This window comes from Dendrobates tinctorius, unplaced genomic scaffold, assembly GCF_039654945.1.
Source record: "Dendrobates tinctorius isolate UK_male_01 unplaced genomic scaffold, ASM3965494v1 ptg000038l, whole genome shotgun sequence".
Classification (NCBI taxonomy): domain Eukaryota; kingdom Metazoa; phylum Chordata; class Amphibia; order Anura; family Dendrobatidae; genus Dendrobates; species Dendrobates tinctorius.
The window spans coordinates 32,863,309-32,889,040 of NW_027361706.1; the positions used below are offsets into that span (position 1 = coordinate 32,863,309).

The 25,732-nt window shown below is 43.7% G+C and overlaps 1 protein-coding gene across 1 annotated transcript in view; it reads right to left on the reverse strand.

Annotated features, from left to right (window-relative positions):
• SFMBT1 (Scm like with four mbt domains 1) overlaps positions 1–25,732 on the reverse strand; it is a 145,939-nt gene that overhangs the window by 12,550 nt on the left and 107,657 nt on the right. The window contains exons 15-20 of the mRNA XM_073574374.1: positions 20,812–20,948; positions 17,807–17,916; positions 15,323–15,498; positions 9,807–9,985; positions 8,141–8,338; positions 6,615–6,743 (exon numbers count right to left, since the gene is read on the reverse strand). Coding sequence (XP_073430475.1) covers positions 6,615–6,743; positions 8,141–8,338; positions 9,807–9,985; positions 15,323–15,498; positions 17,807–17,916; positions 20,812–20,948 — 929 coding nt within the window. The remainder of the gene's footprint in view (positions 1–6,614; positions 6,744–8,140; positions 8,339–9,806; positions 9,986–15,322; positions 15,499–17,806; positions 17,917–20,811; positions 20,949–25,732) is intronic.

Genomic DNA, 25,732 nt, shown 5'->3' on the forward strand with positions numbered 1-25,732 from the left:
TTGGAGCATGTGAGAGAAGCATCAGAGCGGATTTCTCCCAATTTATATCGAGGCCAGAATATTTACCAAATTTATTAATAATAGCAATCACTTTTGTCAGGGTTTCCCCTGCTTTGTCCATAAATATCACCATATCTTCAGCATATAAGGCTATGGTGTCTGTCTGATCCGCTATCTCTATGCCAGCTATGTTAGGGAAAGATCTTATGCGAATTGCCAATGCCTCAATAGCAAGAGCAAACAGAGCCGGGGAGAGGGGGCACCCCTGACGAGTTCCCCTATGCAGTGAAAATGGCTCAGATATGGAATTATTTACAATGACCCGGGCCTTGGGTTTCATGTATAAAATACTGACCCATTTTTGATATTTATCACCAAAACCATACGTCTGCAAACATGCCCAAAGAAAAGGCCATTCTAAAGAGTCAAAGGCCTTGGCCACATCAAGCGATGTCAACGCCCATTCGTTGTCCGGTACCAGAGAACTATATTGGACCACCGACTGGACCTGTCTAATATTAATGGAGGAGCTCTTACCAGGCATAAAACCAGTTTGGTCAGAGTGTATGAGGTCCAATATGACTGAGTTCAATCTTTTGGCCAAAATTTTTGCAAAAATCTTATAAATCTACATTTACCAATGATATGGGTCGATAAGATCCACAATCCAGAGGGTCCTTCCCCTCTTTAAGAACTATTATATTGGCCTCATAAAAGGATTCCGGCATGCAACCTCCCTCCCAAATCTCACGAAACACCGTCAACAAAAGGGGGGCCAGTATTTCCTGGTATTTTCTATACAGTTCAACAGGAAATCCATCCGGCCCAGGGGCCTTTCCAGAGGCCACATCCCTTATGGCATCCTCCACCTCTTCCAAAGTAAACTCAGCATCCATAAAGGCCTGTTGGGGGGGGCTTATAATGTGGGAAACTCCATATCTGACAGATAATTTAAACACTCCGGGCCATCACTATCAGCTTTTGAGTTATACAATGAACTATAATAATCAGAGAAGCATTTCAGAATTTCTTCAGTTGAAGAAACTAAAGTACCATCCGGACTGCGAATCTGCAAAACTGTATTGGTTGTATTATGTTGTCGTGCTAAATAGGCCAAAAATTTACTTGCTTGATTCCCCATCTCAAAATAAGATTGCCGGGCAAAAAATAATTTACGCTTGGTTTTAGTGTCAATATATTGAGTATATAGCCTTTGAGCAGTCAACCACTCTACCCTATTATTATTTGTTTGATTAGATATGTAGGCTGCCTCCAAATCTTTCAGACGTCGCTCCATCTCGCCATCCTCCCCCGATGTCACCCACTTAATATAAGAGATCGTAGAGGATAAACAACCCCTCAGATAAGCTTTAATAGTATCCCAAAATAGATTAATATCTCGGGGTTCAGGGTGGGACGAGACGAAGCAACGCAACTGATCGATCGTTCTATCTGGCGATTTTATCAACTTCAGCCAAAAGGGGTTCAGCCTCCATGTTGTCCTATTAGTCGATAGCCCATATTTAAGCTTAAGAACAACCGGACTATGGTCCGAAACCCCCCCCGTTGCCATGTTCAATACCATCAACCCATATTGCTAGGCTGCTGGATCCAAAAATGTAGTCTATACGGGACAGAGCGTTTAGTGGAGGAATGGCAAGTATACTCCCTTGCCTCAGGAGGACATATTCTCCATAGATCCAGCCACCCACTACCCGCCATAAATTGCGATAGCTGGGAAGTAGCCAAGGGGAGGGTCCCACTCTGTACTCCATCACCCAGTCTCAACCTATCCAGATGATTATTCATAACCAAATTAAAATCTCCCATAAAAATGACGTGGGCATCCGGGTAATTCAGGGCGAAACTCAATGCCTTCTGGATAATTGACATGTTGGCCGGAGGAGGGTTGTAAATACACAAAATAACATCTTTCTGAGAGTTGATCAGCGCATGCACAAACACACACCGTCCTTCAGGGTCTTTCCGGGCCTCTCTGATCTCCCACCGAACAACTTTATGCATTAACAATGAGATTCCCCTCGAGTAACTAGTGTGAAAAGCATGTATAAACCACTGTACCCACGGCTTCTGCACACACCGAACCGTATCCCTGGTCAGGTGTGTCTCAACCAGAGCCACAATATGAGGGCGATATTGTCTAATTTGTGAGAACACCTTGATTTTCTTTGGGGGGGGTTTATTCCTCTAACATTCCAGGTCATACAAATCAGCTCAGAACCCATTCCCACCTATCCAAATATGTTGCATCGCGGTACCCAAACAGAGATATCACCTAGAGAATAAAATTGGCATTGGCTGCGGCATTTACCTAAATAACTACAAAAACTACAATCCTTGAGAAAGAAAAAACAAAACAGGAACCTAATAATATAGGAGCATAGTCTCTCGCCCCTATCAAAAAATAAACAAGGGGATACCATCACTGCACACAGTGTCCGGTATTGTTGGTAATTGGATACTCGCCGAGAGAGCTCCAATTAGACCTTTACCCAAAAGGATCTCAATCAACAGTCGCCATATCATGGCTCCTTCGCTGGGGATCCCCCGTGGGATCGTAGCCACTCAGTCGCCTCCGCAGGATCCGTGAAAAACATAGAAGTACCTCCGTGAACAACTCTGAGCCGGGCCGGATAGATCATTGAATACATAATGTTTCTGTCTCTGAGCCGCTTCTTAATCTCGATGAACTGTGCCCGCTGCTTCTGCAACTCCATGGAGAAGTTCAGAAAAATGGATATTACAGCATTGTTAAACTTGATGGGACTCTTTAGTCGTGCGAGGCGCAGAATGGCATCTCTGTCCTTACAATTGAGGATGCGTGTCAGTAAGGGCCGAGGTGGGGCTCCCGGAGGCAGGGATTTTGTAGGGACCCTATGAGCCCTTTCAATGGCAAACACAGAGGAGAATTTATCTCCCAGGGAGGTCTTAAGCCAATCCTCCAGAAACTGCTCAGGGTGCTGACCTTCCGAGGGTTCAGGTAGACCAATAATGCGGATATTATTTAGGCGCATCCTGTTTTCCAAATCGTCCGCCTTTTTCTTCCAAGCATTCATAGAACCCGCCACCTTCGTTAACTTGGTCTCCATAGGCGTAATGGTATCTTCCACCCTGGACACCCTCGTCTCCACCTCCGTAATACGTCCCTTCATGGCCTGCATATCCTGGCGTAGTCTCCCCACCTCCCTGTACACATCCTCTATTTTCTCGGCCAGGGATGTCTTAGTCAGAGAGATAAACAAGCATCTCAGCAACTGATGCAGGCTAAGAGTCAATTCCTCCTGCTCCATCTCTTCCTCACCCCCAGAAGAGCAATTTTTGCATTGAATTTTGGAGGAAGTATTCCTATGAGGTCGTGCACTTTCGGAGGGATCAGGTCTTGCAAACTCCCTTAGCTTTTCTGCCACTCCCGGCCCTTTAAGTCGACTCATGGCCAGCTGTAATGCAATCTAGCCAAGTAGCCAGAAATGCACGTCTCGAACACTTGCCACCACAGAGGGCAGTCACAGCAGGGTTATTAATGGATCATAGTTCAGATCATAGAAAGGTGGCTATATGGAATTATGAGGGCAATGAGCACTGAACCAGAAAAGGTCTTTGTGGCCAGGGGAAGGAGAGGGGGCCCCTCACAGACAGCAGCAGCAGGGGAGGGTTCTCAGAGCCTCCCTCAGTAATGGCGCTAGCCGGCGCAGTGAGGATGGAGCTGAGGGGAAGTATCACGCAGGGCCCAATCTTGCAGGGCACTCACCGCGCGTCCCCTCTGTTTATCTGCCGGTGTCTTCACTGCACGAGCAGCGGAGCAGCAATGTAAGTCGGCGCCGCGGCTCTCAGCAGTTGAGCCGCGCGTCCCAAGATGGCCGCCGCCTCGTGGAGGAGCAGGACCAGCCACCCGCTCCAATCTCCCCAGCCGCCCGCTTACAAGAGCCACCCGCCCTCCTGCGGGTCACCGGAGGGATCTCGAAGTCCAGGGGGGTCCAAATGGCCGCAGGTAAGGCCTGTTTCACACTTCCGTTTTTGTGTCCGCCAAACGGATCCGTTTCCGTTTTTTTGACGGAAACTGATGCAAACGGATCCGTTTTTTAAAAACGGATCCGTTTTTTTGACGGATCCGCGGTAACCACTAATGGAAGTCTATGGGACAAAAAAACGGATCCTGCAAAAAAATGGCGGATCCGTTTTTTACGGAAACCAACGGATTTTGACGGATTTGAAAAAACGGAAGTGTGAAACAGGCCTTAGCCGCATAAAAAGGTGTCCAGAGTCAGGATATTACAGGATTTTGAGGAGCTCTCTCTAAGCGTCCTCTCTTGTCTGCTACATAGCCACGCCCCCTGATTTGCTGGTTTTTACTTACTCGGTCTTACAAAAATCGGAATAAAAAGCGATCAAAAAGTGTAATGTGCCCCAAAATGGTACCAATTAAAACGTCAGCTCGCTCCGCATAAAACAAGACCTCACATGACTCTGTGGGCCAAAAAAAGGAAAAATTATAGCTCTCAAAATGTGGTGATGCAAAAACTATTTTTTGCAATAAACAGCTGCCAAACATAAAAACCCGCTATAAATAATAAATAAAACCCCCCTTTATCACCCCCTTAGTTAAGGAAAAATAAAATAAATAAAATTTATTTCCATTTTCCCATTAGGGTTAGGGCTAAGGTTGGGGCTAAAATTAGGGTTACGGTTACAGTTGGGATTAGGGTTAGGGGTGTGTTGGGGATCGAGTTAGAATTGGGGGGTATACACCGTTTAGGCACATCAGGGGCTCTCCAAATGCGACATGGCGTCTGATCTCAAGTCCAGCCAATTCTGCATTGAAAAAGTCAAACTGTGCTCCTTCCCTTCCGAGCTCTGCCATGCACCCAAACAGTGGTTTACCCCCACATATGGGGTATCAGTGTACTCAGGACAAATTGCACAACCACCTTTGGGGTCCAATTTCTCCTGTTAACCTTGGGAAAATAAAAAACTAGGGGCAAAAACATCATTTTTGTGGAAAAAATATTTATTTTTACGGCTCTACACTATAAACTTCTGTGAAGCACTTGGGGGGGGTTCAAAGTTCTGACCACACATCTAGATAAGTTCCTTAGGGGGTCTACTTTCCAAAATGGTGTCTCTTGAGGCGGGTTCCACTGTTTAGGCACATCAGGGGCTCTCCAAATGCGACATGGCGTCCAATCTCAATTCTAGCTAATTTTGCATTAAAAAGTCAAACAGCGCTCCTTCTCTTTCGAGCTCTCCCGTGCGCCCAAACAGTGGTTTACCTGCATATATGGAGTTTCAGCGTACTCTGTACAAATTGTACAACAACTTTTGGGGTCCAATTTCTCCGGTTACCCTTGGTAAAATAAAATGATATAACAAATTTGATCTGAAGTAAATCTTTTGTGAAAAAAGTTAAATGTTCATTTTTTTAAAAACATTCCATAACTCCTGTGAAGCACTGGAAGGATTAAATAATCTTCTTGAATGTGGTTTTGAGCACCTTGAGGGGTGCAGTTTTTAGAATGGAGTCACTTTTGGGTATTTTCTATCATATAGACCCTCAAAGTGACTTCAAATGTGATGTGGTCCCTAGAAAAAAAAAATGGTGTTGTAAAAATGAGAAATCGCTGGTCAACTTTTAACCCTTATAACTTCCTAACAATAAAAAAAATTGGGGTTACAAAATTGTGCTGATGTAGATTGACATGTGGGAAATGTTACTCATTAAGTTATTTGTGTGCCATATCTCTGTGATTTAAGGGCATAAAGATTCAAAATTGGAAAGTATTCAGAATTTTTACCAAATTTCTTTTTTTTTTTTTTCCACAAATAAAACGCAAGTCATATCAAAGAAATTTTACCACTATCATGAAGCACAACATGTGTTGAACTAGATGGACTTAAAGTCTCCCTTCAACCTTAATAACTATGTTACTATGTCACGGGAAAACAAAGTCAGAATCACGGGGATACATAGAAGCGTTCCAGAGTTATTTCCTCATAAAGGGTCAGTGGACAGAATTGTAAAAATTGGCCCGGTCATGAACGTGCAAACCACCCTTGGGGGTAAAGGGGTTAAAAATCCTGGTTCACCTCTAAGTTGCAATCACCCAGAAGCTTAAATGTCAAGGACAGATTAGATAAATGCTGCAAATATATCATTAGTGTGTATGCCATCATGTGCCATTAACTAAAAACAAAAGAATTATACATTGCTTCTTTATAATTATGGAAGCCTTTAGATGCATTGATAACACACACCAAACAAACTCCGGTTCCCCTACATACTGCCGGAGTTGACAGCTCTACTTTTAGGGCACAGACAAATATCTCGTGGCCGCCGGTTCTCCTGAGTGGAGCGTGACAGTTGCATAGAAATACATCATGCTGTGACGCTCAGGTCTGGAGACCTGACGGCCAAGTCCGTGCAATGCAATCCTTGCACGAGAAATACGGCCGACTGTGTGCGCCTTCATGTTGCTTTCCTTCTGGTTCTGATTATCAGCAAAAAAGGCAGGGTGCCAAAACAAAAAAAAAAAAACAAATGCACCTGCCCATCTAAAAGTATCCCTGCAGTAATCCTATAACTAGTAGGTCATCCTTACCTGCTCTTGAAAGAGTCGTGCAAGATGAGCACAATCTGTGGACTTGATGTACTCCACTACATCATCAACAGTCCAGTCTATCGGAATTTCCTTCAGTGCCAAGGGTTCCCTCAGCTCAATACGGATATCCTGCAAAGTATCACAGTTTGTTATCGCCTAAACCCAACGTACACAAAAGAGACACTTTAGTCAATTATTTTAAAAGCAACTCAGGTTAAAAAATTGCTTAGAGGCACTAGATCCTTAAACCTTTCACACCATTGCCATTTTCCATTTATTCCTCCCCTTCTTCCAAGAGCTATAACCATTTTGTTTTTACGTCAATATGGCCGTATGAATGCTTGATTTTTACAGAATGGGTTGTACTTTTGAATGACATCACTCATTCCACTGGAAAGCAGGGGGGGGGGGGGGGGGAGAATCCAAATTCCAAGTGCGTTGAAATTGCAAAAAAAAAAAAAAAAAAGTCACAATTGTCTTGTTGTTTTCATTTACCATGTTCACTATATGGTAAAACTGACTTGGCCATATGATTCGCCAAGTCAGTATAAGTACGCAGATACCAAACATGTATAGTTTTTTTTTTATTTAAGGGGTGAAAAGGTTCGAAAATTTTCAAGAACTTTTTTTTTCTGCTTTTGTCGACATTTTCTGGGACATGAAACAATTTCATTTTTTCAGGCTATGGCGCTGTTATTTTTTGTGCCCTGAGACAACGATTTTACTGATACCGTTTGGGGGGTAGATGAGATTTTTGGATAGATTCTTACTGCATTTTATTACAATGTAACAGCAGCCCCTCAAAAAAAAGTTAAAAAAAAACAAACAAACAAAAAAAAAAAAACACAACGTAATTCTGGCGTTTCGATTTTTTTCGTTACGTCATTTACTGATTGGATCTATTATATATTTTAATAGATCAAACTTTTACGAACACAGCGATACCAAATATCTTTTAATGGTTTATTTTTAAATCAGAAAAAGGGGTGATTTGAACACTTTTTTTCCACTTTTTACAGGATTGAATAGTCCCTATAGGGACTAAATGCTTCTGTCAGACTGACAGCGGGATTTAACAGGCTAGCAGCCGCGAGCGAAGCTCCAATCCACACGCGGCTGTTGGAGGCATATGGCGGCTGATTAGGTCAGCTTTCATTTGCAGGGAGAGATGTGGTCTGGAAGCTGGCGTATGACGAACAAGTACGTTATATGTCGGTAAGAGGTTAAAAAAGTGGGTGTTTTTATGACAATTCTTGTTGTTTTCATCTTTATAGGTGATGTATAAAAAAAGTCCATATTTAATCTGAGTCACTGATCACTTAGGAGTCTGAAAATCATAGTTGCACCCAGATGCCACCTGTGCTGTTTGTTTTTAACAATGCAATGAACAGAAAAAGCTTTACAATTTTTTAATTTATTTTTTCATATATGTGAAAAACACTGATGGTAAAAACTGATGGAACAATGATGAAAATATAACCCAAAACTCAGATTGCTTTATTGTGAAGAATTTGCATTCACCATACCTTAGCTGACAGATTGTCACTTTCGAGCATCCAATGTTTTCTTTTCTTCTCACACTTAAGTGATTGTTCACTCCGGGTGGGTGAGGCTGATGATGACCCTTTTCCTGATATTTCTGAGCCTTCATGAGGTTCTTGGGCACTTTCTTCACTTGGGGAGTAATCCTCGTCATCGTCCTCCTCCTCTTCCTCACCACTTCCCTAGAGAAGAAAGAAATATTTAGATTATTGATATAAATGAAGAATAACTCAGGTGGCATCTCACAAAATTTGAATATCAAAAAGTTAATTTCAGTTCAATACAAAAAGTGAAACTCATATTATATAGTCATTACAGAGTGATCTATTTCAAGTGTTTATTTCTGTTAATGTTGATGATTATGGCTTACAGCCAATGAAAACCCAAAAGTCATTATCTCAGTAATTTAGAATACTTTATAACACCAGCTTGAAAAATGATATTAAAATCCAAACGTTGGCCTACTGAAATGTATGTTCAGTAAATGCACTCAATACTTGGTCGGGGCTCCTTTTGCTTCAATTCCTGCATCATTGCGGCGTGGCATGGAGGTGATCAGCCTGTGGCACTGCTGAGGTGCTATGGAAGCCCAGGTTGCTTTGATAGCAGCCTTCAGCTCCTCTGCATTGTTTGGTCTGGTGTCTCTCATCTTCCTCTTGGACAATACCCTATAGATTCTCTATGGGGTTAAGGTCAGGCGAGTTTGCTGGCCAATCAAGCACAGCGATACTGTTGTTTGTAAACCAGGTATTGGTACTTTTGGCAGCGGGGACAGGGGCCAAGTCCTGCTGGAGAATGAAATTTCCATCTCCAAAAAGCTTGTCGGTAGAGGGAAGCATGAAGTGCTCTAAAATGTCCTGGTAGTCTGCTGCGCTCTTTGGTCTTGATTACTGTGTAGGTTCACAGTGTTTTATCATGAAATGTACGGGCTATGCTCGCATCAGCATCATGGCTTCTGTTACGTCACAAGACAGATACTAGTGTCACCCCACTGAACCACCCTATTAACTTACAATGGGGTCAGTCTGGATTCAGCAGAATTACATTTTTTTTTTTTTTTTTTTACAGCAAAAATAGTGTTACATGTGGTGCTATTCTCACCCTCAAATCTCTTGACCAAGATTCCTTACATTGCCTCCAATACAAAAGGTGGTTAAGGGCAGAAGAATAGTCCATTAGATAGGTGATAACTTGCAGATTAGTAGGGGTCAGACTGCTGGGACCCCAACCAATCCTGGGTACACCGCTATGAAATGCTCTATTTATGGTCTATGGTACCGACAGGGATAGCCAAGCCCAGTGCACAGATTTTCCATCATCCTGAAGACAACAAAGAAGTGGCCACCCCTCCATCTGATGGGGCATTTAGAGTACCATGTGTGGAATCAGTTCTGGTTCCATGAGTCAAACCCCCACTGAAAAGCAAGTAATCAAGGGTGAGTAAGACAAGATTTGAAAGTGGTGGACAGACTGACCGGCGGCTCCCCTGACCAGAGCGTGACAGCTGCATAGAGATACATTAAGCTGTCACATTCAGGTAGGGAGAGCCGCTGGCCAGTTCTCTGCCTACGCCCTTAAAATAAAATCAGTATATGATGTCATTATGTCATTAAAAAGGATTGATGTTTTTGGGAAGGAAAATACATTTACCTGGGGACTTCCAACAGGAGTGTTCTCTATAGAGTTGGATGAGCGCTTCTTCTTGTGGACGAAGAATTGTTTCCTTCTCTTTCTCCTCTTAGTTGGCTTCTTCAGGGCTGCCTCTATACTGCGCAATATGCCTGTAGGATTGCTCAGGTTTTTTCCACGACGTTTTCCATAATAATGAGCTATTCAATACAAGATAAGAACACAGTGTGAAAATTCACTTACAGTCAGAAGAAATGCTGATTGTTAAAATGCACCTAAACGGCCCACATCAGAAGAGGGAATTAGCTCTAGTCAACATTACGTAAAAAAATCTCTAGTATAAATACTAATGGAACGTTATATTCCTTTTTTTCTTTTAGTCAAATGACAATTTAAACAATGTATTGCAAAGGAAAAAAAAAAGTATCCAGGAAAAAAAAAATTCTTCAGCCATGAAAAGCATGTGCAGAATAAAACGCAAAAAAGGTGACTGGTCGGGAACAGGGAAAATGGCCTGATCCTAAACTGGTTAATCAGTAATCACCTTTTTAATTTTTATTTCGTAAATCAATGGCAGATTTGAAAATAAACTTTGTAATATATCTTACCATTAGAGAAATTTGCTTATTTCTGCCCCTGGATTAAACTTTCACTCTTAATTGAAGGGTAAAATCTCTACTCCGTGAAGACAGATTTTACTCAATACTGAGAAAGAATCTCAAGGGTATGTGCACACGTTGCGGATTCTGGGCCTGTGGATCCGCAGCAGATTCTCCTGCGGTGTACAGTACCATTATATTCAAAGGTCAAATAAACGCTGTGCACATACTACGGTTTTGAATCCGCAGCATGTCAATTCTCTGTGCGGATTACTCTGCGTTTTTACACCTCTTCCATTATAGGAATCCGCAGGTGTAAAAACGCAGGTGAAATCCGCACAACATCTGCAGTAAATCTGCACTAAATCCGCAGGTAAAACGCAGGTCATTCTACCTGCGAATTTAGCAAAATCTGCGCGGAAACATCCGCAGCAGAAACCGCAACGTGTACACACACCCTAAAAGCAGCAAGTCTCATCTCCTATGGAGGGTGGGAACTAGAGGTGGACAGACATTCTGATGCAAGTTCTCAGGAAAAGACCGGTGGTGCTCAAAGTTCTATGGAAAATTGTATGACTATGTGCATATGTTACATTTTGTACATTTTGAATGTGGTTAGGAAAACACGCAGCATTTTACAGTACCAGCAAAGTGAATGAGATTTTTGAAATCTGATGCAATTCTTGGTTATTTTTCCCTTGAAAGTTTGCAGCAGATTTCAACCATATTAATGAGTGGGGGTGATATGCTGATTAGTAGGGGTCAGCCTGCTGGGACCCCAACGAATCCAGGGTACACAGCCATGAAATGCTCTATTTATTGTCTATGGTACTGACAGGAATAGCCAAGCTCAGTGCACAGATTTTACATCATCCTGAAGACAACAAAGAGGTGGCCACCGCTCCATCTAATGGGGCATTTTAGAGTCCCATGTGTGGAATCAGTTCTGGTTCCATGAGTCAAGCCCCCACTGAAAAGCAAGTAATCAAGGGTGAGTAAGACAAAATTGAAAAGTGGTGGATGGACTGACTGTCGGCTCTCCTGACCAGAGTGTGACAGCTGCATAGAGATACATTAAGCTGTCACATTTGAGTAGGGAGAGCCACCGGACAGTTCTGTCTGCCTACGCCCATAAAATAAAATCAGTATATTATGTCATTAAAAAAGGATTGATTTTTTGGGAAGGAAAATACATTTACCTGGGGACTTCCAGTAAAAATGAGCTCAGAGACGGGGCCCTCAGCAAGTCACTTGCTTGGTTGCTATTGACAATGGCAACTAAATGGTTAATCAGCTGGGATCCTGGTTGTTAGAGAAGATAGCCATGCACCCGCTCTACCCAACAGAGGACACCCACACAAGATTTATTCCACAGTGACAAAACCCCTGTGCTGTGAAATATGGCTCTATGGTTTCAGCAATAATAAAAAACAAAAAACAAAAACAACAACCTGTTAATGTGTCATGTTATGAGTTCAATTTCTCCTTCACCTCTGATGTCTGATGAACTCCCTCTCCTGGTGAAAGGAGGTAGTGAAATTGATCTGGATGGGAAGAACCTGTCATCTGAACAGGTGGAGTGTGATTGGACATCCGGAATTTCTGAGTGGATATAAGGCAGCCGACGCCCTGCAGGGTTTGCTGGTGATCCTTTCTGCTCTGAGCTCTGGCATCCAGTTTAGTTCCTGTCTACTAAAAGCTAAGTTTTTGCTCTGCTATTTTTCCATGAGATTTTGTCTGTTTACTTAGTGTTTGTGTTCAGCCTGCCCAGGTTGGGACAGGCTGAACTCCATTTTTGTCTCTGATCAGTTGATCTCTTTGCTCTGTCTTCAGAATATACCTGAGTGCTGATATAGTGATTTTGAAGTCTAGTGACTTCAGGGCCTTTTCTATCAGACGTGTTGGACATTATTTTTGGCAGGGTTTTTTGCGTGATTTCAGCCAGCATCTTTTCTGTCCTTTCCTATCTAGTTAGTTGGGCCCCATCATTTGCTCAGCCTGTCTCTGTCTGTGTTTGTGTTTTCATCTGTTTTTCACCGACAATACATGTTGGGGGCTGTCTATTGCTTTGGGGTCTGCTCTGGGGCAGTTTAGATTTCCCCTTTCTTTAGGCTTATTTAGCTCTCCGGCTGTGACGAGGGGTCTAGGGCACCGTAGGAACCCCTCACGGCTACTGTTAGTTGTGGTGAATAGGATCAGGGGTCTGCAATCTGCTAGCTTCCAACCTCTCCGGTTTTCTGGACTTAGCTTGTGTTTTTTTTTTTTTCCCTCCTCCGGTGACTCATTCATAACAGTGTCCAGTCTCCAAATCATAGAATCGTAGAGTTGGAAGGGACCTCCTGGGCCATCTGGTCCAACCGCCTGCTCAAAGCAGGATTCGCTAAATCATCCCAGACAGATGTCTGTCCCGCCTATGAAGACTTCTATTGAAGGAGAACTCACCACCTCTCGTGGCAGCCTGTTCCACTCATTGATCACTCTGTCAAAAAGTTTTTTCTAACATCTAATCTGTGTCTTCTCCCATTCAGTTTCATCCCATTGCTTCTAGTCTTTCCTTGTGCAAATGAGAATAAAGATGATCTGTTGTGAGTTCATTCTCTGGTTCACCAGTTGTGAGTTCTCCTTTCGGACTCCCTCTGGTGGTGACGGGAGGTAGTGAGGCTGATTTGATCGGTGGAGATCTGCCACCTGAGAATGAGGATGACGATTGGACCTCAGGAATCTCAGATTGGATTTAAGACAGCCGACGCCCTATTCAGTTGCTGGTGATTCCTTCTGGCTTGTCAGCTCTTGGTTTTCTGCTCTGTTCCAGTCATCTAAAGCTAAGTTTTTCTGCTAATGTTCACACTTGATTTTGTTGGTCTATTTAGTTTTTGTGTGGTCAGTCAGCCCCGGCTGGGGGCTGTGCTGAATTTCCACTCTTATTTTGCCGATTTGCTTTTTGTCCCTTACTGGTTTGGCCTCTTTTTGCTCTGTCTCAGAATATTTCAGAGTGCTGATATAGTGGGAGAAGTCTAGTGACTTCAGGCTTAATTTTGCTATCAGAAGTGTTGGACAGTATTTTTGTAGGGTTTTTTGCAGGTTGCAGACAGTGTCTTTCCCTTTCTAGTTAGTTTGGGCCCCATCGTTTGCTCAGACTATTTTCATGCCTGTGTTTGTGCTTTCATCTTGTTTCACTGTCAATACATGTGTGGGGGCTGTCTTTTCTTTGGGGTCTGCTCAGGGGCAGTTAGTTTTCCCCTTTTCCTGCTTTAGGCTTATTTAGTCCTCCGGCCGTGCTGAGGCGTCTAGGATCATCGTAGGTACGCTCCACGGCTGCTGCTAGTTGTGCGGTAGGATCAGGGATCTGCAATCTGCATAGATACCAACCTCTCTGGTTTTCTGTGACTTAGCTTGTTTGGCTTTTTTCTCCTCGGTGACCCATTCATAACAATGATCCTTCTGCAATGTGACAGCCCTTGAGATATTTGTAGACAGCTATTAAGTCTCCTCTCAGTCTTCTCTTTTGCAGATTAAACATTCCCAAATCCTGCAACCTTTCCTCATAAGACAGGGTTTGCAGACCAGTCACCATTCTGGTCACTCTTTTCTGAACTTGCTCCAGTTTGTTGATATCTTTTTTAAAATGTGGCGCCCAAAACTGGACACAGTATTCCAGATGAGGTCTGACCAAAGAGGAATGGAGAGCAATGACTTCACGTGATCTAGACTGGTAGCTTCTGTTTATACATCCTAGAATTGCATTTGCCTTTTTTGCTTCTGCATCACACTGTTGACTCGTATTCAGTCTGTGATCAATTAGTATGCCCAAGTCTTTTTCACATGTGCTGTTGCTTAGCCCTATTCCTCCCATTTTGTATGCTTTTTTTTTTTTTTAAATTTTATTGCCCAGATGTAGTACTTTGCACTTTAACCTGTTAAAAACCATTCTGTTAGTTGCTGCCCACTGCTCCAGTTTATTTATATATTTTTGAATCCTCTCTCTCTCTTCTCTAGTATTAGCTATCCCTCCTCCTAGCTTTGTGCCATCAGCAAATTTAATCAGTTTACCCTCAATTCCTTCATCTAAATCATTGATAAAGATGTTGAACAATACAAGATTTCTTCTGCTATCGCCTTCAGAATTCTGGGGTGTAACTCATCTGGACCTGGAGACTTAAATTCATTTAGGTTAGCCAAGTGTTTCCTCACTAACTTTCTGTTTATAGATATCCTGGATTCTTCTATTACCTTAATAGGACAGTGAAGAACCGTTGATGTTACATTTCCTTTCTGAGAGAAAACAGATGCAAAATAGGAATTTAAAAGTTCGGCCTTCTCAACATCCTGTCTTACCATTTCATCATTTTCATCCTGTAAAAATCCTATAGCATCTTTGACTTTTCTTTTACTTTTGACATATCCTCAAAATCCTATATTATTACTTTTGACATCTCTTGCAAGCCTCAATTCATTGTCAGCTTTAAATAATCTCATTTGTGCCCTGCAATTTCTGCAGACAGCCTTACATTCTTCTTTAGATATGCCTCCCTTTTTCCCTCTTTCTGGTTGGGGCAGCGTGACCTTGCTTACAGTTTTCCTTTTACTGTGCATATATATTTGGGAACAGGGCAGGACTTAAATGATTTCACTCAAATATGAGCAGAAACCAGTCAAGAAAATAATTTAAACAGAGTCTCCTTTATTATTTTTCCCCTTAGGACTGGTTGAGACATCCATACTTCATGGTGCGGATACAGAGCGCAGTGCCCAGACAGATTGGGGGTCTCTACACCTGGAATCGTAGCCTTAAAGGCATATTGTATAGCAGGTTGTAAGTTAGCATTAGGAGACCTCCGGTCAGACCGAGCCTTGAGGTTCTTTCACAAATCGTGATATACGGCCATCTGAACCCCACCGGACAGGGAGGACGGCAGACACTGCAGTGCTAATACTTACTGTACTTAGTCTTTGTTAGCACTGAACAGTTTTCAGAGCACTGATCATGAACCATCAGCGGTCCAAAGAGATTTGGGCAACATTCAAGTTTAATACAAGTTTTCCGACAGAACTCCGACACCTGGTCTGAGGTTCTCACCAGCTCCACTGTAGCACGGTATGTTTTACCTTTATATCTGAAAAGTAAAAAAAAAAAAAATCACAGCATGAAAAGATTAATAATTAGTTTCAATTTTAAAAAATAAATAAATGATATATTTTTGTTAACATAATGAAGAGGTTCTGCCAACTGAATATAGTGCCCTACTGTATAGAAAACAGGGCTCAGAACTCCAAGACTGCAGTTTTCTCGCAGTGCTTTTGTGTACCACTTTGGCTACTAGGAGTACACTGATCACTTACAAGGGCATTTGTCACCAACTCGTGCTGCCCGAACTACGACCAGCACAAATCAAATAAATCAGACTGTAAACGTGTGAATTGGTCACTATCAAAATGCTCAAGTCTGAGGTAAGATCTGTACGCCGTGAAGATGGACTTCACCATTACTGAGAGAGAGAGAAGATGGTGGCTGCTACTAATAAGATATCTAGATGGCAGGGTGAGGAGGGCGGAGCTCTGCCTCTAGCTCCTCCCATCTACATAGAGTTGCAGCCCAAATGTGGAACTTTTTTTGCAATTTCACCACACTTAGAATTCTTTTTTCCTGTTTTCCAGTACACAATGTGTTAAAACCAATGGTGCTACTGAAAAGTACAACAACTCATCCTGCAAAATACAAGCCCTCACATGGCCATATTGAATGAAAAATATAAAAAGTTATGACTCTGGGAAGAAGGGGAGCCAAAAACAAACACGCAAAAATGAAAATACCTCTGGTCGTGAAGGGGTTAAGGCACAGTATAAAAAGTTATGACTCTGGGAAGAAGGGGAGCCAAAAACAAACACGCAAAAAGGAAAATACCTCTGGTCGTGAAGGGGTTAAGGCAGGGGCACAACCACTGAGGTGGGCAGAAGCCCCGCTAGACCCATGCGTGGTGTGTGATCAGCAGTCACTGTGTGAACACGGCTGAGGCCGGCCACTCACTAACCAATGTGTGCATTCGCTAACTGCACAGGAAAACGCTCGCTGGTTATTTCAGGCTCCTTTCACATATAGCGTCCCGCTACTATGGAATTAATAATAAAACAAAAAAAAAAAACATACACAACTTTGGTAACCTATAATTATACGAACCTGAAGAAACATGTTACCAGGTCATTTTTTTTGGCACAATGATCACAGAACAACAAGACCCAAAAGACAATAACGGAATTACTATTTTTTTACCATTTGTCCTCACTTGACATTCCCCCACCTATTTTATTTCTTTATATGTGAAAATGAATGATGTAATTCATTACCACTAGTCATCTTGCAAATATACAAGTCCTCTCATGGCCATGTCAACAGAAAAATAAAATAAAGCGATAAAAAGAAAATTGGATATGTCCCTAAAACGTAATCTGTCAGCATGTTTTATGCTAACTCATCAGAGAGCAGCATGATATAGGGGGAGAGACGCTGATTCCAGTGATGTGTCTCTTACTGGGCTGCTTGCTGTTATTTTACGAAAACCGCCGTTTTCTCTCCCACAGATCTGGTAGTTCTCTGAATGTTGAGCTCTGTATAACCCCACCCACAACCCTGATTGCCAGCTTTCTGCCTATGCAAAGTGTACACAGAAAGTACACCAATCAGCAGTAAGGGCAGGGTTATACAAACCTCATGAATATTGAGGACTACCTGGCAGCAGGTTTAATAGTTCTCTAGTGATCATCTCCTCCTGATAAAACCATGACTGTATCAAAACTACACTAAGCAACCCAGCAATTGACATTACTGGAATCAGGGTCTCTGCCCCTACATTTTGCTGCTCTCAGATTAGGTGGCAAAAACCTGCTGACAGATTCCCTTTAAGCATTAACATGCTACCTCTGATTTCAATAGTGAAGGTGATCTTTAGAGCACTATAACAGCTAAACAGGGCAAGGGGGAGAGAAAGAAAACCAATCTAGTCTTCTTTCATATATCTATGGCAGATAAGACGGCACTCTATGGGATCTACAACAACCTAACCGTTATCACTATCCAGTGGGTAGGTAATAATTAGGGATGAGCGGACCCGTGGACGTTCAGGTTATTGTACTCGACCCTTATTCCAAAATTCGGTCATGAGAACTGTACCCGAACTCACCCTCTCTGCTCCCAGACTTCCCCCGGAACTTTGAACACTGCAACGAACGTCCGGGAGAAAACGTGTTCGGCGTTTAGCACTGGACACAAACTGTCTCGCATGAACCCCAAACTTTTAAGCTCAGGTTCGCTCATCTCTGGTGATGAACGACAAACATTTTTATGGAGAAACAATAGACCTATCCGATTTCTACTAAAATCTTACGCATCAAGGTAGTATGATAGCGGTATGGATAAGAGGAGCTTACTTGGCTTTCAGTATCTCTGCACGTTGAGGCCACAATGGCTCATCCTGTAATTCCAGTTCCCGCAGAACCCTGCTGGGCTTGTACGCGGCATTGATGATTAATGATAACACCTGTGGTTAAAGACAAAACAAGATATAAAGCTCTCAATATTTGTAGAGAACTCCTTGTAAATGTAAGCATTACAGACCAAATATACTCAAGGCAGAGCCACGATTACAGGGAACGAACGAAGAACAATCACAGGTCTGAAAAACTGTTCTTTTAACTGAACCTCTAATTAAAAGGGAAATGAACAATCAGAGAATAACCTATTAACATCCATTTTTCTGACGTTTTTAAAATGTGTATATGTAATGTATCTGTATATGAATGCCTTCCTGACATATGTGTACATTACATGTTGGTTATGGCTGTATGAAATGTGGAGCAAGCCCAACCCATACACTACGGCTGTCACCTGTGTCCTACAGCTGGCTCCGGATCGATTGAAGGTAGAATGCGCAGCAATTTAATAACTTGTGCAGACAACCGTATTATGGATCCAAGTGTGATATAAAAAAACATGAGTCCGAGGAAAAATTTGCAGCACGCCCGAGTTTCATCTGCTATTCAGATTGCGCTTAGCCATCCGATGAGTGCGTGGAAACCACCGGACTGCACTCGGATGACATACGATGCAGTCGGATTTTGAAGGACTGGCAGAATGGAGGAGACTGAAGTTTTTTTCTCCATCTTCTCCTCATCCAAGAGAATCAGATCACAGTAGGATCAGTCTCCGATCAGTGTCATTTGCATAATTGACTCGATTCTCACGGATGAGAGAATATACGCTCGTGTGACCCCGGCCTCAGATGTAGTTGTCAATGGCTAGCTAAGGTTAGATCAGCGGCATGTGGAGTGGGTTGAGAGAAAACGGACCAGGTCTATTAAGTCGATCATAAACCCCCCGCAATACAATCACAGATGTCATTTGGGTTACCATAGCAGCCTGGCGACTCTGTAGCCCTTATTGATGTTATTTTTCTACTCCTTTGAAGCAGGGCTGTGGAGTCGGTAAATCAAACCTCTGACCCCTCAATTTCCCCGACCCCACAGCACTGGTCACTACTGAGCATGTGCATAAAGTGCAGCACAGATTCAACTCATCTACGACTCCACAGCAATGGTCACCACTGAGTATGTACATAAAGTGCAGCACAGATTCATCTCCACTAGGACCCCACAGCACTGGTCACTACTGAGCATGTACATAAAGTGCAGCACAGATTCATCTCCACTACGACTCCACAGCACTGGTCACTGCTGAGCATGTACATAAAGTGCAGCACAGATTCAACTCATCTACGACCCCACAGCAATGGTCACCACTGAGCATGTACATAAAGTGCAGCACAGATTCATCTCCACTACGACCCCACAGCACTGGTAACTACTGAGCATGGACATAAAGTGCAGCACAGATTCATCTCACCTGAAATGCGACAAAAAAAAAAACAAAAAAAAAAACACCACACTGATCTGGTGCCGCTAGGCGAAAATAGATTTAACTGAACACAAGGTTCTTAGTTTAACATTCTGATCTGACTGCACAATGAAAGAAAAAAGGATGGCACTCACCGTTACCAAAAGTATAAGTCTTTATTTCATGGATAAAAATGCATGGGCTTGGGAGCAATGCAAAGAGTGCCATCCTTTTTTCTTTCATTGTGCTATTGGATTTTGTTATATTTCTTCAGGATTGAGCACCCGTTCCTGGGGTACGTGGCGTTCATATAGTGTGTGAAGGGTCTCTTTAGATTTGTTTAAGAGATCACGGTGGTGGAGCGGTGCCGAATCTGTTTCTCTTTTTTGGATTTTATTCTGATCAGACTGTATGAAGCCCACTGCCATGTCACAATGAACCTCTCAGTGGGTCCTAACTTTTATTACCTTAAAAGGCAGTGACAATGCACCAGCTGCAAGACCAAATCCCCATGACTAGAGATGGGCGAACGCAAACAGTGAAGTTTGGGGTCTGTACCAAACATGACTTCACAAGGAAGTCAATGTTACTGTTCAGGTTCGGTCCCCCAGGTGTTTCCCGCGCTGTCATGTGCACGACCAAAGAAAAAGATAGCTAGATTGCTCAGCATGCTTACGCTGCCATTGTTCAAAGCAGTAAAAGCCCGATTTACACGGGACGAAAAACTGAAGAGAATGATGATGCTTTATGCTGTATAAAAGATCACTTCACCAGATGAATTAGCATCTTGCGCGTTCATGAAATGATCGGCAGTTTGTTTACTTGGCAAGATAATCATGAAACAAGCATTAGCCCACAAATGGTCTGGCGTTTTTATTTTCGTAGAAACCCCTTTCCAGTTGTCAATTCATTATTATCAAAGGCAGCATTACAAAGAAAGATAGCACCTATAAATAGGTAAAGAATCACAACATTCACAATTAGTCATGGTCAAAGCTAACTTCCTCCCCTTCTCTGCTCAGTGATCTACGCATAAGAGTTCAAAGAATGGCCACAACACATTCTAACAAAATCAATGAGTAATCTCCAGACTGCGGGTTCCGTGGTCCACGCTGCAGTGAATCTCCTAAATACTAGAAGAAATCAAGGCAAGATGGCTGTCTCCACAATAACGTACTGGAAATAGAAATAAAAAACCCAAAACATTACAAAAAATAAATATGATAAATATGGATCACCATGTAGTTTTAATTATTACAAATGTAAAAAAATTATTGATTACTTTCATGAAAGGATTGTTATGCATGAAAACACATCTAGGCAATAACTGGGGACAATCGGCTGTGTTCACACTCAATTTCAATGTTTTTTTTTTGGAGATTACTAGTTTACACACTGACCACTCCAAGGTACTGGTGAAGCACTGCTTGCCAACATACTACCCGCCTTTTCATCCATTGCATTAGTGCAGGACAAAATATTGGCCCATATGACAATCTGAGTAACTTTGTCTTCCCATATGTTCTTCTAGGTTGCACAGTACCTCTTTCAGGACCAAAACACAGTTTCCCGGACCCACGGACTTGGGCAGCTCTGCTATCCTTCCTTTGTTTAGATAAGGACCTGAGAAGCAGCGATGATTGAAATAGATCTTGGGGCAGAGATATTTCCCATTAGATGCTGTGGAAGAAATTTTAATAAACATTTAACCAGAATGTATAGCTTTGTGTTGCATATTTTGCACATTGTTAGGATTTATAGTGCTACAATCACTTCTACGGTAAAGGGTATTTTTACATTAATCATGTAAATATGTACTTATCTGCATAACACATTAATACATTGTGTCCATAAATGGAATAATTTATTTTCACATCTGACATTCCTTTTAATGCAATCAACAGATTAAGGTGACCTAATATAAGAAAACGCCACACAAAATGTTGTTTAACAATCCACTTTTAAGAATGATTGTGTGAGGTCACTTAATGCAAAAACTTTACTAGATTTTCATGTCTTTTTTGGGAATTCAAAAGCAACAGTAAGTGACTTGTCACTGTCCAATATGATCTCAATTTTTTTTTATACTCAGCTTAATTTTTTACGCAAGATTCTGGTTTAATATAAAAGAAAATTTCCACTTTTAAAAAGGACTTTGTCCACTTATCCAAATACAGAAGGAAAATTCGTAGAATGTGGCGGAACACACAAATAACTACAGCACAATAGTAACATCAAATGAAGAATTTAGTTAAGTGTCCACCTTACTCTGTTACTCTAAACCCGGTCCTAACTTTTCTGCCCATTTCTTCATCTCTTTAAGACAGTTAATCAGGCCTCAATGACTTTTTTGTTTTTCTAAAAGGATATTCTGCAGTTCTCTAATTAGTAACATTTCAAAGCAGTTTGTATCGGCAAGTACTTTGAAATTTACATCTTCTTAAAATGTTTCTCCTGTCTCAAGAACAGAGGAATTTTTCGTTGTATTGCTTACCGCTCCATAACCTATGCTACCAGACACCCTGCTATCTACGAGTGGTGGTCGGTCTCCTAGGCAAGGAAGGCAGCGCTTACAAGCTATTCTTCAATAGATCTGAAGATGGACAGATCGCTTGATCCTGCTGGCTTTAGTTCCCATCTGCTAAGCCAACACTGCAGAGGCAAAACTGCCTGAACTTAAAGAATGGAAGTGCGCACAGCTCAGGTTCAGCAGTGCAACCATGCCATGGGTCCAAACTTACAATAATCAAGAGCACACCCTCTCTCAGGAAAGTGGGAAGCAGAGGGAATGGGGTGCGGCGCACTCCTGAACACAAAGGATGAGAAAACCCTTTTAAAAAGGGAACCGGTCATGTAAAATAATGCCATTAATCTGCATTTAATGGCGTTCAGGCACCTTGTAGTGCTGGCACTGAGAGCCCCGCTGTCAGGAGAAAAGATGGATTTTTGGTTCTTACCGTAAAATCTCTTTCTTGGAGCCTTCATTGGGGGACACAGATTACCATGGGGCGTATGCTGCTAGGAGGCTGAAACTATGCAAAAACAAGAAAATTGGCTCCTCCCCGGCAGTATACACCCGACAGATACCAAGTACCTCAGTTGGTGAGAAAGCAGTAGGAGAAGCCACGGAACTTTAAACATATGTACCAACCCAACAAGGAGCTCAAAGCCCAACACGGTACAACTGAAACAGGGAGGGTGCTGTGTCCCCCAATGAAGGCTCCAAGAAAGAGATTTTACAGTAAGAACCAAAAATCCATCTTTCTTTATCGCCTTATTGGGGGATACAGATTACCATGGGACGTTCCAAAGCAGTCCCAAGGGCGGGAACAGCAATAAGGAACGAAAGAACCGGAAAGGCTTAGGTCGGCCCGTGAGCCACCGCCGCCTGCAGAACCTTCCTACCAACAACTGCATCAGACGAGGCCTGGGTATGAACCCTGTAGAATCTCGCAAAGGTGTGCAAGGACGACCAGGTTGCGGCCCTGCAAATTTGCAAGGCCGAAGCCTGGTGACGAACTGCCCACGAAGCCGCCACTGCCCGGGTAGAGTGAGCTCTCACTCCTGGAGGGGGCCGTTTTTCCTGAAGTCGGTACGCTTCCAGAATGGTAGAATGAATCCAGCGAGCAATCGTGGATTTAGATGCCGGAAGCCCTTTCCGGCGACCTTCAGAGATGATCAGCAAGGAATCGGACTGACGAAAAGAAGCGGTCCTGGCGAGATAGACACGCAAGGCTCTAACTACGTCCAGTTTGTGGAGAGACTTCTCAAGAGGGTGAGAAGGAGCAGGACAAAAAGATGGGAGAACGATATCCTCATTGATGTGGAAAGAGGATACCACCTTTGGAAGAAAATCAGGAACGGGCCTGAGGACGACCTTATCCTGATGAGAATCAGGTAAGGGGAACGACATGACAAGGCCGCCAACTCAGAAACTCTTCTGATGGATGTAATGGCAATCAAAAAGGTTAGCTTCCACGAGAGAAGGGACAAAGGAATGTCCTGGATAGGCTCGAACGGCGCCTTCTGGAGAGCGCTAAGGACGAGATTGAGATCCCACGGGTCTATCGGCGAATGATGAGGAGGAGCCACATGGGTGACCCCTTGGAGAAAGGTTTTGACCTGCGGTAAGGAAGCGAGCTCTCTTTGGAAGAGGATAGAAAGAGCGGAGACCTGGCCCTTGAGGGTACTGAGGGACAGCCCCGCATCTAAGCCAGACTGGAGAAAACCAAGTATAGATGGAATGGAGAAGGACATTGGAAAGACTTTATCATCGCACCAACGGAAAAAAGTCTTCCAGTACCTATGGTAAATGCGGGAAGAGGCTGGTTTTCTGGCTCTGATCATAGTCTGAATCACCTGGTTGGACAAGCCTGATTCACTCAGGATCGCAGCCTCAATGGCCATGCCATTAAACTCAGAGAATGAGAATTCTCGTGGTAAAGGGGGCCTTGCGAGAGAAGGTCTGCACGGACTGGAAGTTTCCAGGGAACGTCCGCGAGCATGTTCACCAGCTCTGCGTACCAAGGTCGTCTCGGCCAATCTGGAGCGACTAGAATCACTGGTACGCCTTCCGATTTTATCTTTTTGACCACTCGTGGGATCAAGGCCAGAGGCGGGAACAGAAAAGGAAGTTGGAACTGGGACCACGGAATTACTAGAGCGTCGGATGCGACGGCTAGAGGGTCCCTGGACCTGGCTACGAAACGCGGAACTTTGTGGTTCATCCGAGATGCCATGAGATCGACGTCCGGAGTGCCCCAATGGTGGCATATCTGATTGAAAACCGTGGGATGAAGGGACCATTCGCCTGACGCTAGGCCTTGACGACTCAAAGTCGGCTGCCCAATTTTCCACCCCTGGAATGTGAACGGCGGAGATTGCCGGAACGTAACGTTCTGCCCAGCGGAGTATCTTGGCCACTTCTGACATTACTGGCTTGCTGCGCATGCCCCCCTGGTGGTTTATGTACGCCACAGCCGTGGTGTTGTCCGACTAAATACGGACCGGCTTGCCGGAGAGGAGAGGCTGCCAGTGAAGAAGGGCCAGGAAGATTGCTCTGATCTCCAGAAGAAAGGGAGAAGAGCTTCCTGTGGATTCCAGCGTCCTTGGGCCACTTTCTGATGGAACACGGCTCCCCATCCTAGAAGGCTGGCATCGGTGATGATGACTTGCCACTGAGGCGGAAGGAAGGACCTCCCTTGGAGAACTGATGCTGGCAGTGACCACCAAGTGAGAGATTGCCTCACCCTGAGAGGGAGGAGAATGGGACGGTCCAAGGACATCGTGGTCCTGTCCCAGGCTGAAAGCAGAGACCGCTGGAGGGGGCGAAGATGAAATTGTGCGAAGGGCACTGCTTCCATGGAAGCCACCATCTTCCCCAGAACCTTCATGCAGAACCGAATGGGAATTGGCCGTTTGAGAATTCTGATGCCCTTGGAAAGAGCCGCAAATTTTTCCCTCGGAAGAAAAACGCAGGCTAGATTCGTGTCGAATTCCATGCCCTGAAAGGTCAGATGCTGAGTGGGGATCAGAATGAACTTCTCCCTGTTGACTAGCCAACCGAGGCGGCAGAGTGTGTCCAGGGTTATCTGAAGACTCTGAAGGCAGTCCTGATGGGACGAGCCCTGGATCAAAAGATCGTCCAGATAAGGGATGATGAGGATCCCTCTGGAGCGAAGGATGGCCATGACGGTCGCCATCACCTTCGTGAAAACACGGGGAGCGGAAGCTAGGCCGAAGGGAAGAGCCGTGAACTGATAGTGATCTCCCTGAATCGCAAATCGAAGATATTTCTGATGTTGCACACAAACCGGAATGTGCAGATAGGCGTCCCGTATGTCCACAGAGCAGAGGAATTCCCCGGGTTCCATGGAGGCTATCACCGACCGAAGAGACTCCATTTTGAAATGAAGAATCTTCACGTGGCGATTGAGCAATTTGAGGTCCAGAATTGGACGAAGGGAGCCGTCTTTCTTTGGGACTACGAAGAGATTTGAGTAGAACCCTGAAAACCGGCGGAAAGAAGGGAGGAAATGGCTTGAAGGAACCCCGGAATCTGGGACCGCTGTCTTGGAGGCCGAGACCGGAAAAAACGTCTGTTCGGGGGGGAAGCAAATTCGATCTTGTATCCGGATGCGACGATTTCTCTGACCCAAGCGGATATGACTTTCGCTACCCAGGCTGATGCGAAAATAGGACAGAGGGAGGCACCGGATGCCTCAAAAATTGACTTAGCCAGAGATTCAATCTGCCTGTCCGTAGGCTCTTTAAGCGATGCCCCATCTGGCAGGGATAGAACCGTTTTAGAGGCTATCCGGGAAACTGGGGGATCCACCTCGGGAGCCTTGGTCCATTTTGTGAGCAGGTCTGCCTCAAAGGGGTAAAGCACGTCTAGGTACTTGCGGCCTGAGAAACGTTGCTCAGGGCGCTCCCAGTGTTTGGATAAGGTAGTATCGAACTCT